General features: G+C 42.1%; 2 protein-coding genes across 4 annotated transcripts in view; both read right to left on the reverse strand.

Annotated features, from left to right (window-relative positions):
• LOC144650891 (uncharacterized) overlaps window positions 1–12,502 on the reverse strand; it is a 157,447-nt gene that overhangs the window by 25,687 nt on the left and 119,258 nt on the right. For 2 of the 3 annotated variants that reach the window (XM_078510665.1, XM_078510664.1), the window contains exon 2: window positions 5,996–9,787. In XM_078510665.1, coding sequence (XP_078366791.1) covers window positions 5,996–9,787 — 3,792 coding nt within the window. The remainder of the gene's footprint in view (window positions 1–5,995; window positions 9,788–12,502) is intronic. The other variant, XM_078510666.1, reaches the window with a different exon arrangement.
• LOC144650900 (uncharacterized) overlaps window positions 3,129–12,502 on the reverse strand; it is a 111,132-nt gene continuing 101,758 nt past the window's right edge. The window contains exons 19-20 of the mRNA XM_078510689.1: window positions 10,831–12,436; window positions 3,129–5,418 (exon numbers count right to left, since the gene is read on the reverse strand). Coding sequence (XP_078366815.1) covers window positions 5,364–5,418; window positions 10,831–12,436 — 1,661 coding nt within the window. The 3' untranslated portion in view covers window positions 3,129–5,363. The remainder of the gene's footprint in view (window positions 5,419–10,830; window positions 12,437–12,502) is intronic.

Raw genomic sequence — 12,502 nt, forward strand, 5'->3', positions numbered from 1 at the left:
CGCCAAAACTTACGCTTCAGGAGCTATCCCGCAAGAAAACCACATCACACGCGCTATCCCACCAAACCTTACGCTTCACGAGCTATCCCGCAAGAAAACCACATCACACTATCCCGCCAAAACTTACACTTCAGGAGCTATCCCGCAAGAAAACCACATCACACGGGCTATCCCACCAAACCTTACGCTTCATGAGCTATCCCGCAAGGAAACCACATCACACGCGCTATCCCACCAAACCTTACGCTTCATGAGCTATCCCGCAAGGAAACCACATCACACGCGCTATCCCACCAAACCTTACGCTTCATGAGCTATCCCGCAAGGAAACCACATCACACGCGCTATCCCGCCAAAACTTACGCTTCAGGAGCTATCCCGCAAGAAAACCACATCACACTATCCCGCCAAAACTTACACTTCAGGAGCTATCCCGCAAGAAAACCACATCACACGGGCTATCCCACCAAACCTTACGCTTCATGAGCTATCCCGCAAGGAAACCACATCACACGCGCTATCCCACCAAACCTTACGCTTCATGAGCTATCCCGCAAGGAAACCACATCACACGCGCTATCCCACCAAACCTTACGCTTCATGAGTTACAGTAAACACCCGCGTGTAAGAACCTAGTGGTTTAAAAACCTGCTGGCAGAAATTTGCCATTTTAATACCCCAAAATATAAGAACCTGTTTAGCCAAGCAAATTTCAGCAGGTTCTTATATGTGGGTTATAGAAAATTTTTATGAACATTTTTAACAGAACATCCCAAACTGTATTTACAAATAAAGAAAAGACAGATTCACATAGACTGTAATTGTCTTCTTTGGACCTTGCATGAGGCTTGAAGCAATACAGTTATGAATAAATGCTGTATAATGAAGGACCAAACCCATTTTTTTTCTTCTCGTACAATCAAAAACTATGGCTCCTCCTTAGAAATTAAGAACCTTATTAAGAACCTACTTAGCCTAAATTACCAATAACTACCCCCAAATACAAGAACCTATTTTGCCAAACTTAGAAAATTGTAGGTTCTTACACGCGGGTGTTTACTGTATCCCGCAAGAAAACCACATCACACGCGCTATCCCGCCAAAACTTACGCTTCATGAGCTATCCCGCAAGAAAACCACATCACACGCGCTATCCCACCAAACCTTACTCTTCATGAGCTATCCCGCAAGAAAACCACATCACACGCGCTATCCCGCCAAAACTTACGCTTCATGAGCTATCCCGCAAGAAAACCACAACACACGCGCTATCCCGCCAAAACTTACGCTCCATGAACTATCCGGCAAGAAAACCACATCACACGCGCTATCCCGCCAAAACTTACGCTTTATGAGCTTTCCCGCAAGGTAACCACATCACACGCGCTATCCCGCTAAAACTTACGCTTTATGAGCTATCCCGCAAGGTAACCACATCACACGCGCTATCCCGCTAAAACCTTCGCTTCAGGAGCTATCTCCCAAGAAACCTACGTCACGCGCTATCTTGCCAAACCGTTCGGCCGCTCATGGAAAGTCTTTGATCCTCTCATGTTTCTTGCTTGATCAGACCCTTAAGGACAATTAGCAAATGCTCAAAGTTTACTTCAGAGAAAGCTAAAAACAACTCCATGTCGAAGTAACGTTCCCTTAAGCTTGTTTTAGTATTGTCAGGTACAATCAGTTGAGATAAAAGTTCAGCTGTTCTAACTGCCTCAACACCTTTCATGACTGACAAGATATTGTAAAATTGCGCAAGTATTTCAGATTTTTGAGATTCAGGTATGTGATACGAGGGAGAAGGATGTCTGACATAATTCACTTGACGGTTTTACTAATTCAAAATTTTTTGAAAGACCTTAAAACAGTTGTTTTCAGGTGTGACGAGAAAAACTTTCCAATAAGCACAGAAACGAAGTGATTAAAAATTACTTGAAGCACGACTTTTTCTGCTGTAAATTGCGTACAGAAACTGGCTACAAAATTCATTCAGTGTATCTTCATTAAGTTGAGCGACAAAGATACTGAAAATTACTCAGTAATTTTCAGTGTCTTTGTCGCTTTAGTTGGATCAGTGATCCAACTAAAGTTATTCAACCAAACTGCAATGTTAAAAAACGAGATTTCGCTCGCTTTGCTCGCCGAAACTCGCGGCTTCGCCATTCGCGCGTTGTCCCGAAGAGAGCCTTCTCAGGCTAGAAATTTAAAACATACCCTAGCCTGTGTACAGCCGTTCCCTTCCCCTAAAAAATCATGATTTATTTTTAGGGAGAGGGGACGGCTGTACACAAGTTAAACATCCCCCAAATGAACACAAAACGTTTCAAACATTTATCTCAAGCTCCCTTTAAATTTATTTACCACTAAACGTGAATTAGTGTACAGTGAACGTCGTTGGAACTGTGTAAATGGCAAGCGATAAAAGTTTGACAACGTAGGCTAGGAACCCAACTCAGTGCAGCAGCCGTCAGTTGAAATTTATAAACCAATGACAGGCTGGAAAAGTCAAACTCGTGTTACAAATCACGAAAAGATTCCCAGTTAGAAAATCCCGTGTCATTTCAGGTGCTTTGAGAGAAACTTATTGAAACCCAAAATGTGCTCGAAAAGAGCTTTGTAAGTCCTCTTACATGAAAAAATTAAATTGGAAGAAGCAAGTTATATACTGGTCAAAAGGAGATCGATAAAGCATCGAGGATTTATTTTCTCTCGAAAGTTCTATTATTCGAAACATTTTCTCATCTCCACAAGTGGAAAGGAGCCGCCTCTTGGCCGACTGTGTCTGTCCACTAGTGGACGGGAAACGCAGATTGGTAAAGAGTGTCCAGGAAGGGACCAAGCGGTGAAGACCACCAGCTACACAGATTAATAAAATAATACGTGTAACGATAGGTTTTTAGCGATACTGCGCGATTTGGGACGAATGTGAATTCTCAGCTGGGGCGCTGTTTAATGGACTGATTAACAGACGAACGGACTCGATCGGGGAAAAGCTTGGCAGAGCTTAAAGTTTCTCACTCACTCACTCAGAGCACAGGCTCGCTGCACGGCACTCGTTACTATGCCAGAGGTACAGGGTCATTGTCTCTTGTCACTCAGACAGCATACAGTAAGGACTAACACAGATCTGGAACTTCTTCTGCCTTCTTTATTGTTGATTAAACCTCTTGGAACTAGTGACAGGTAACTCGGTGGTAGCTTGGAAGTAATTCAAATGTTGTAAAATTCATGACTTCTTATAATTATACTAAATTATTTTAGTGTCCCCCAATTCATTCATTCATTCATTCATCAATACAAGTTAAAATGGAACTACATCGAATCTATCAATGAGGAAGGATATTGCTTCTTCCGTTCAGGTTGTGTACCAGAATATTGCCTAAATCAAGGTATAAATAGAGCAGTTTTCAATAGCGAAGCGCGCGAGTGACGTCACGACTCAGACAAACAAACCGAAATGGCGGACGATTTTCCTAAAACACTTTCTAAAGCAGCCGGTATTCCTAAAACACTTTCATAAAACGAAAACTTCGCCTAGATTCCTTCTAATTCTCTCAGAACACGCTGATAATTTTTGAGCCTTGTGGCGGTTATGTTCATTTGCATTCTATTTTTAGATCTCGCGCGCTTCGCTATCGAGTGTCGTAAAACCAAAAGCAAAGTAATTAGCTGTAATAACTCTGGCCTACAGTAAAAACCTGCGTATAAGAACACCTATTTTGGCGGTTCAGGCTGATTTGGTTCTTATATAAAGGGTTATAATCTGCAAAATCAGCCTGTAAGTGTTCTTAAGTGTTCTTAAAAAAAGTTTCTTAAAATAAGGAACATACTAGGCTACCAATAGATGAAATCAATATATATGCACACAATTGTATTTTAATTTTAATAAAATTGATAAATCAAGGCAATACTGTACTGTAATTGGGGTGGAACTATTATGTGTGCAATGAAAAGTAGTGTTGATCTTTGATATTTTTCCATATAAGAACAACTTTCATTTTTCAGGCTGAATGTGTTCTTATATAAATGGTACTTTATTTCCTAAAATCAGGCCTGGGTGTTCTTAATCCACTTGTTCTTATACGCGGGTTTTTACTGTATCACAAAGGACACAGACAATTCAGTGAACCAATCAAAACTCGAAGCAAATACGTGAAGCTGACACGAAGCGCGAGAAAACGTGCGTGAGCGAGACACGATTGGTTTTGGTTTTTTGATTGGTCGAGAGAGTGGCGCGAGATTTTCAAATTACTTTCAACACTCAAGTGAAAACCGCTCTAATAGTTACTTGCGCAGGTGCTTACTTCGCATTTTACAACAGTGTGAATAAATTACTGAACAAAATACAACAGGTACAGACTTGACGAGAAATTCCTTTTGTGTTCTTATTTACGATTGTATTAATGATTCTATGTTCAAGATGCCATTATACTAGCAAATACTAATAAACTACACTTGCGCTTAAATTTAACATGATTAACAACAGAACATTTTGCAATTATGCATTTTTCGGAGGAATAATTCTTAGCTTGCAATTCGTAGCTAAGAGCGGAACTAAGTTATAGTTAGGTAAATAACGATCGAAAATATATAGAGAGTGTAAATATCAAAATTTAAACTTGCACAAGGTCAAGGCTTAATCAACAGATGACATCCCAAGGCTAAATATATTTTACAAGCATAACTTTCCGAATTTCGATATGTTTTTAATATTTGAATCGCATAGGGCGAGTTTTACGTGACATACGATAGTTAAACTTTCTGCTTAGTTACAAAACATGCGGTTCAATCAGTATAATTTCTACCCTTGGAAACCCGGTAAAAATAAATCAATCTAACATGAGTCCTACATTCCTTCTTTTTGTTGGGTTGTTGCAAGTAGATAACAATATTTACAGAGTAGCGCCCATTTGACTATATACATTTAAACAAAATAACGCCGAAACGTCGGTATTTTATCTGACAATGTAGCGCCGAAAAAAAACCTTAAAATGTAACATCTAGAATGCAGGCACTTCCCAGTTTCCACCTGAGATTGTCTCAACGAAAACCAAGATCAAATCGCATAAAAATCAATCACTTTTCGCTTCTTGTTCGACAATCCCTGGCTTGAGAAACTCAGATTAATGGTTGCATTCTGAAGGCACTTAGCATTTTTGAGATCTGGCCGGCCAGATCTCAAACAGAAGGATTAAGATAATATAATTACTACAAATATAAAATTTCACGAATACGAGTCAAACAAATTGATGGCCGTCGATAAGCTGCTCCGAAATTGTGAATTGTGAGCGACATGCGCATTTCTGTTCAAAATTCAAAGGTTCTACATGATTCGCGTCAGTCCTTGCAACAAGTACCGTCTCTTACTGGCTAAACTGGCCCTGCTCTTGAAGTAGCACCAGTAAGTTCTCATGTTTTCTATTCAAGAAAGAAATGAATTAAAGAAATGAATTAAAAACAATTCATCCGTAAGCCTAGTTGCATTGCTGTCAGTGAGTTTCATGGACGAGTTTAAATTCCTCACCGTTCAAGAAGAAACATCCAAAAGCTAAGTTTATTCAAAGCGGCATTGAGTTTTCATTGGGCCTTCTCTTTAGTAATTCAGTACCCCAGGGGTGGCCAAGGATAATAGAAAAAAAGTAGGCTGTCATATCGTATGATACTAAGTGGAATTAGCTGTGCCCTCCCTTGATCTTGAGTTCGGGTAGTGTTTGCTGTACGGTGTCTCGAACATAATTCAAATCGTCCTCAGAATGACCTGTTTGGTCAATCCAAAGATACTCAAGTTCCAGCAGGTTGCTGACGTGTGGCACGATGTATCTCACTGCGTGACCCAGTGGATTGCCTGACAGGTTCAACTTACACAGATCAGGAATGAATTGAAGGCTCTCCAGCAGACCAGCCAAGTCATGTTCATCCATATCTAACTTTTCAAGATTCAACTCTCTCAAATTGGGAAAGGACTGGAGACTTTCTGCGAGTGGAGCAAGGCAACCTCTCACGCTGAAACCACTAAAAGTAAGCTTGCCCAAAGGCAGTGTTTTGTTAAATCCTCCAAACAGCACCTCCATTTCCTTAGCTTCCAAAATGCTTCCATCCACACCAGTTAACTTGAGTACTTCTAAAAATGACATTTCAGGAAGTGACTGACCAAGCGCTGTGGCTGCTGCTGGAGTCAGGCTTATTCCATCCAGGCTAAGTTGTTCAAGAGTCTTGAGAGTCTTAAGTGTAACACTAGCTGTTAAGCTTTCTTCCGCCCTGCAACAATGTGCATTCAGAAGGCCACACAAGTCATGTTCATCTATATCTAACTTTTTAAGATTCAATTCTCTCAAATTGGGGAAGAACTGGAGACTTTTTGTGAGTGGAGAAAGGCAACCTCTCACACTAAAACCACTGAAAGTGAGCTCGCTCAAAGGAAGTGTTTTGTTAAAGCCTCCAAACAGCACCTCCATTTCCTTAGCTTCCAAAATGCTTCCATCCACACCAGTTAACTTGAGTACTTCTAATGACGACATGTCAGGAAGTGACCGACCGAGCGCTGCGGCTGCTGCTGGAGTCAGGCTTATTCCATCCAGGCGCAGTTGTTCAAGAGTCTTGTGTGTAACACTAGCTATTTGGTTTGCTTTCGCTGTGCAGCAAAGAACGTTCAGCAGACCACATAAGTCATTTCCATCCATGTTTAACTTTTCAAGATTCAACTCTCTCAAATTGGGAAAGAACTGGAGACTTTTTGACAGTGGAGCCAGACAACCTCTCACGCTGAAAGCACTGAAAGTAAGCTCGCTCAAAGGCAGCGTTTTGTTTAATCCTCCAAACAGCGCCTCCATTTCCTTAGCTTCAAAAATTCTCCCATCCACTCCAGTTAACTTGAGAACTTCTAATGACGACATTTCAGGAAGTAACCGACCGAGCACCGCGGCTACTGCTGGAGTCAGACTTATTCCATCCAGGCTCAAATGTTCGAGAGTCTTGAGTGCAACACTAGCTATTGGGTTTACTTCTGTCGCGCAGCAATTAGCTTGACTGACTAATTTGACCTTTACGATCAGTCTCTTGAGATAAGGGATGAATCTTAAGCTCTCCAGCAGAACAAACAAATTCTGTTCATCCACACTGAACTCTCTACTGGAACCTCCAAGCTGCAACTCTCTCAGATTAGGGAAAAAGCGAAAGCTTTTGGTAAATGGAGCAAGACAACCTCTCACGCTAAAACCACTGAAAGAAAGCTCGCTCAAAGGCAGGGTTTTGTTAAATCCGTCAAAAAGCTTCTCCAATTCCTTAGCTTCCAAAATGCTTTCGTCCACTCCAGTTAACTTGAGTACTTCTAAAAATGACATTTCAGGAAGTGACTGGCTAAGCATCGCGGCTACTGCTGTTGTCAGGCTTATTCCATCCAGGCTCAGTTTTTTGAGATTCTTGAGTGTAACACTGGCTATTGGGTGTACTTCCGCCGTGCAGCAATGTACTTGAGTCAGTGGTTTGCCCTCTACGCTCAGTGTCTTGAGATTAGGAGTGAATTTTAAGTTCTCAAGGAGAACAGACAAGATATGTTCATCAACATGGAAACTGCCAAGATTCAACTCTCTCAAATAAGGAAAAAAGCGGAAGCTTTTAGTAAGTGGCGTCAGACAACCTCTCACGCTGAAACTACGGAAAGTAAGTTCCCTCAAAGGCAGTGTTTTGTTGAATCCTCCAAACAGCGCCTCTAATTCCTTTGCTTCCAAAATGCTTCCATTCACCCCAGTTAGCTCTAGTTCTTGTAAGGATGACATTTCAGGAAGTAACCGACCGAGCATGGCGGCTATTGCTGAAGTCAGGCTTATTCCATCCAGGCTCAGTTGTTCAAGAGTCTTGTGTGTAACACTCGCTATTGGGTTTACTTCAGCTGTGCAGCAATGTGCTTCCCTCAGTAATTTGCCCTTTACGCTCAGTGTCTTGAGATTAGGAATGAATCTTAAGCTCTCCAGCAAAAGACACAAGCTCTGCTCGCCCATTTTAAACTCTCCACTGAACCCTCCAAGATTCAACTCTCTAAGATTGGGGAAAAAGCGGAAGCTCTTAGTAAGTGGAGCCAGACAACCTCTCACGCTAAAATTACTGAAAGTAAGCTCCCTCAAAGGCAGTGTTTTGTTAAATCCTCCAAACAGGGCCTCCATTTTCTTAGCTTCCAAAATACTTCCATCCACACCAGATAACATGAGTACTTTTAATGACGACATTTCAGGAAGTGACCGACCAAGCGCCGCGGCTGCTGCTGGAGTCAGGCTTATTCGATCTAGGTGTAGTTGTTTGAGAACATTGTGTGCAACACTCGTTATTGGGTTTACTTCCGCTGTGCAACAATGTGCTTGACTCACTGCTCTGCCCTTTACGCTCAGTGTCTTGAGATTGGGAATGAATCTTAAGCTCTCCAGCAAAAGACACAAGTTCTGTTCATCCATATTGAACTCTTCATTAAACCCTCCAAGATTCAACTCTCTAAGATTGGGGAAAAAGCGGAAGCTCTTGGTGAGTGGAGCAAGACAACCTCTCACGCTAACACCACTGAAAGTAAGCTTGCGCAAAGGAAGTGTTTCGTTAAAACCTCCAAACAACGCCTCCATTTTCTTAGCTTCCAGAGCGCTTCCATCCACCCCAGTTAAACTGAGTACTATTAATGACGGCATTTCAGGAAGTGACCGACCGAGCGCCTCGACTACTGCTGAAGTCAGGCTTATTCCATCCAGGCTAAGTTTTTCGAGAGCCTCGAGTGTAACACTAGCTGTTAGGCTTTCTTCTGCCGTGCAGCAAAGTGCGTTCAGCAGGCCACATAAGTCATTTTCATCCATGTTTAACTTTTCAAGATTCAACTCTCTCAAATTGGGGAAGAACTGGAGACTTTTTGACAGTGGAGCCAGACAACCTCTCACGCTAAAACCACTGAAAGTAAGCTCTCTTAAACGCAGCGTTTTGTTAAATCCTCCAAACAGCGCCTCCATTTCCTTGGCTTCCAAAATGCTTCCATCTACCCCAGTTAAGTAAAGGTCTTCCAAGGATGACATTTCAGGAAGTGACTGACCGAGCATTGCAGCTACTGCTGGAGTCAGTCTTAATCTTTCTAGGAATAATATTTCGAGATTCTTGTGAGTGTCACTCGCTGTTGGGTTTGCGTACGGCCATAAGGAATCTTCTTGACGCACTGGTTCGTCCGTTAGCATCAGTATCTCGAGATTGGGAATAAATCGTAAGCTCTCGAGCAGGAGACACAAGTTGTGTTCATCCATATTAAACCCTCCAAGAATTAACCATCTCAAATTGGGGAAAAAGCAGAAGCTTTTGGTGAGTGGAGCCAGACAACCTCGTACGCTGAAACCGTTGAAAGTAAGCTCGCTCAAAGGCAGTGTTTTATTAAATCCTCCAAAGAGCACCTCCATTTCTTTAGGTTCCAAAATGCTTTCATCCACCACAGTTAACTCAAGTCTTTGCAAGGAAAACATTTTGGGAAGTGACCCACCGAGCGCCGCGGCTATTGCTGGAGTCAGGCTTATCGCATCCAGGCTCAGTTGTTCGAGGCTTTTGTGAGTAACACTCACTATTGGGTGTTCTTCCGCTGTGCAGCAATGTGCTTGACTCACTGCTCTGCCCTTTACGCTCAGTGTCTTGAGATTGGGAATGAATCTTAAGCTCTCCAGCAAAAGACACAAGTTCTGTTCATCCATATTGAACTCTTCATTGAACCCTCCAAGATCCAATTTTCTCAAATTGGGGAAAAAGCGGAAGCTTTTTGTGAGTGGAGTCAAACAACCTCTCATGCTAACACCAATGAAAGTAAGCCCTCTTAAAGGTAGCGTTTTGTTAAATCCTCCAAACAGTGCCTCCATTTCCTTAGCTTCCAAAATGTTTTCATCTACCCCAGTTAATTCGAGAACTTCTAATGATGACATTTTAGGAAGTGACTGACCGAGCGCCGTGGCTGCTGCTGGAGTCAGGCTTATTCCACTTAGCACCAGTACCTCAAGAGTCTTGTGTGTGATGCTGGTAACCAGTGTGTCCACTGCTGCAGAACAGCAATCACTCAAGTCAAGCACAAGAGTGATGATGTTGTGAAATTGTGGTAACAACCTGGCAAGCTGTACTGCTCCAGCTGATGTAAGGTGAATACTGGGAATTGAATAAGATGTGTCCCTGTCAGCAATCGTCAAAATACACTTACTGGGGTTTGGTACTTGTTCCAAAAGATCGCATACAGAGTCGTCGCTCTCACCTACTTCAATCCTTTTCAAATGTTTACAATTTCGAATTAGTGCCCCAAGAGCTTTCACTGTTTGGCCGCTTAGCTTATGACAAAGTAGAGAACTTAAAAATTTCAGACACAAAAGTTCCGCGGAAGATGAAACAGAATCCACAGAAGATTCTGTAAATAGTCTAGCATGGTCATCACACTCCAGGAACAACTCTGTTATGTAGAACTGAAACTGACCATTACGGCAGCAAAGAATTGAACTAAAAGAGCAGGCAGTCGAGAGCCATGTTTTTCCTACAAAGCGCAAGTCTCTCTCTGAAAAAAATTTACGACTCTCTGGTATTGACTGTGGCATCTGCAAATAATTTAGAAACTCCAACGACTCATTTATTACTGAGTCTTCGAAATTATAAAAGCAAATACGTTCAAAACGAAGAACACAGTAATTTGCTAGTTCAGTTAAAATGTTCGCTTTCGGTAGAAGTTTAGAAATCGGTCGATCACGGGTAACAAGGACTACTCTACCAGTGCAATCAAAACAGTGACTCAACAGTTCAGCTTTGGAGCGCACTTCTTGAAAAGAATCATAAACCAAGTTACTGAACCTTTTAAGCCTGTAAGTGACGTCACCCAGTGGCACGTCTGTCTCGTTTTCAACATCTGGTATTGTCTTTGATAAATCCAGTGTTGGGTCAGAGATTCTCACTGATGTCAAGTGCTGAAAAACCTTCAATGCTCCTTCGTCAGACAAACCACAAATGAACTGAAAAACATTCTCCAAGGCCTCACAATCTTCCAAGGTGCGGGCGTGCTGTTCAATTTTACCGAGACTTCCTTCCGGGACACATCTGTGAGTTATGTACCATGCCGCTAAGTATTCTTGTATACTCTTATGGATGAAGGATACCATCTCCATTGGTTCCAGACCTGGTCCGTACTCGGATAGTTGAAGAAGGCCAACAATGATAATTTGTTCACCGCGTACTTTCTCAGGTAATTGACCAAACTCGAACATCAGATCACCTTTGAGAAGACCTTCTAGAGCAACCTTTCCTATTTCAGCAAGGATCTCCTTGTAATTCTCTTCTTTTAGTTTTGAGACGGGAGAAGGAGAGTCCTTTCTGTGGCTGTGCTGTAAAATGTGTTTCGTTATTGCTCGAAACAATTTAGTTTTACTTTCAACCATCTCCATCAACTTCTCCTTTTCTTCCTTCCATAGCAAGCAAAAAAAGAGCGTCAGTAACGGAACTTTTGAGAGATCTTCCATGTTACTCTTCCATAGGAACGACAGCAGACCATTCACCTGAGTTCGGCTCCCAAGCATTTTTCTCATAAACTTCTCTCTATCAGACATATTAAACCCGGTGATCTCGGCTTGTATGTCGGCAGGTTCTCGTATCTCATCTGCTCTGGAAGATCGAGTGGTTACCAAGACAGTACAGTCTCTCAGAATATCCCCCTGGAATATTCTGTAGATTGGAGAGCTGCTTCTGCTGCCATACGTTTCTTCAGCTTCACTGCCGGTGCGGTACTCATCATAACCATCAAACAGAAGCAGAATTTTCTCTTGGTTATTACGGATGTAAGAGAGGAGATCATCTGTTGATTTTTCTTCATCCTCTGGAAACAGACGTGAGTGACTGATGACTTCTCTTAACGTCTGGCACTTGGATATATCTTTGAGATTAATAGACAATACAAGCTCAAACCTCCTTAGTACATCTTTCTGTTCCTCTTCCATCTTCGCACCACCTTCGTCCGTATCTTTACTAGCTGTACTCGATTCTTCGCTATCTTCAATAACGTCTTGATCATCTTTACATTCGTCAACGTTGAACTTGTTGGGTGGATCTTCCCGTTCCTCGGCCTTTTCCATTTTCGCATCGTCAAGATTCGACCAATCCACAAGCAGCCTTTTAACGAAAGTAGTTTTACCAATCCCAGTCTCTCCTTGCACGAGAATTCTCTTTGGCGCACCTCCATTTTTGGTTTTCTCAGTGAAAAGTTCAGTGTAATGACTCAGTTCCTTTTGCCATGACCCAGCTGGGGTTTGCTCCTCTTTTATCCAGGACAGTCGAGTGTAGATCTGGTCAAGGTCCACCTGAAATACCGAGGACCACACAGTGGTGGGCACCTTGGCCGTTCTTTGATAATGCTCCGCAAGCTTCCTCTTACAGGTTTTCACATCGAAAGTGTCTTTAGGAGAAGCATCTGATGAGAGAAAACACAAATGCGAACTAATGTAGCAACAACAAATAAATAGTATATTAAAAGATA

This window comes from Oculina patagonica, chromosome 4 (assembly GCF_052425735.1).
Source record: "Oculina patagonica isolate OP01 chromosome 4, crgOcupat, whole genome shotgun sequence".
Taxonomy (NCBI): Eukaryota; Metazoa; Cnidaria; class Anthozoa; order Scleractinia; family Oculinidae; genus Oculina; species Oculina patagonica.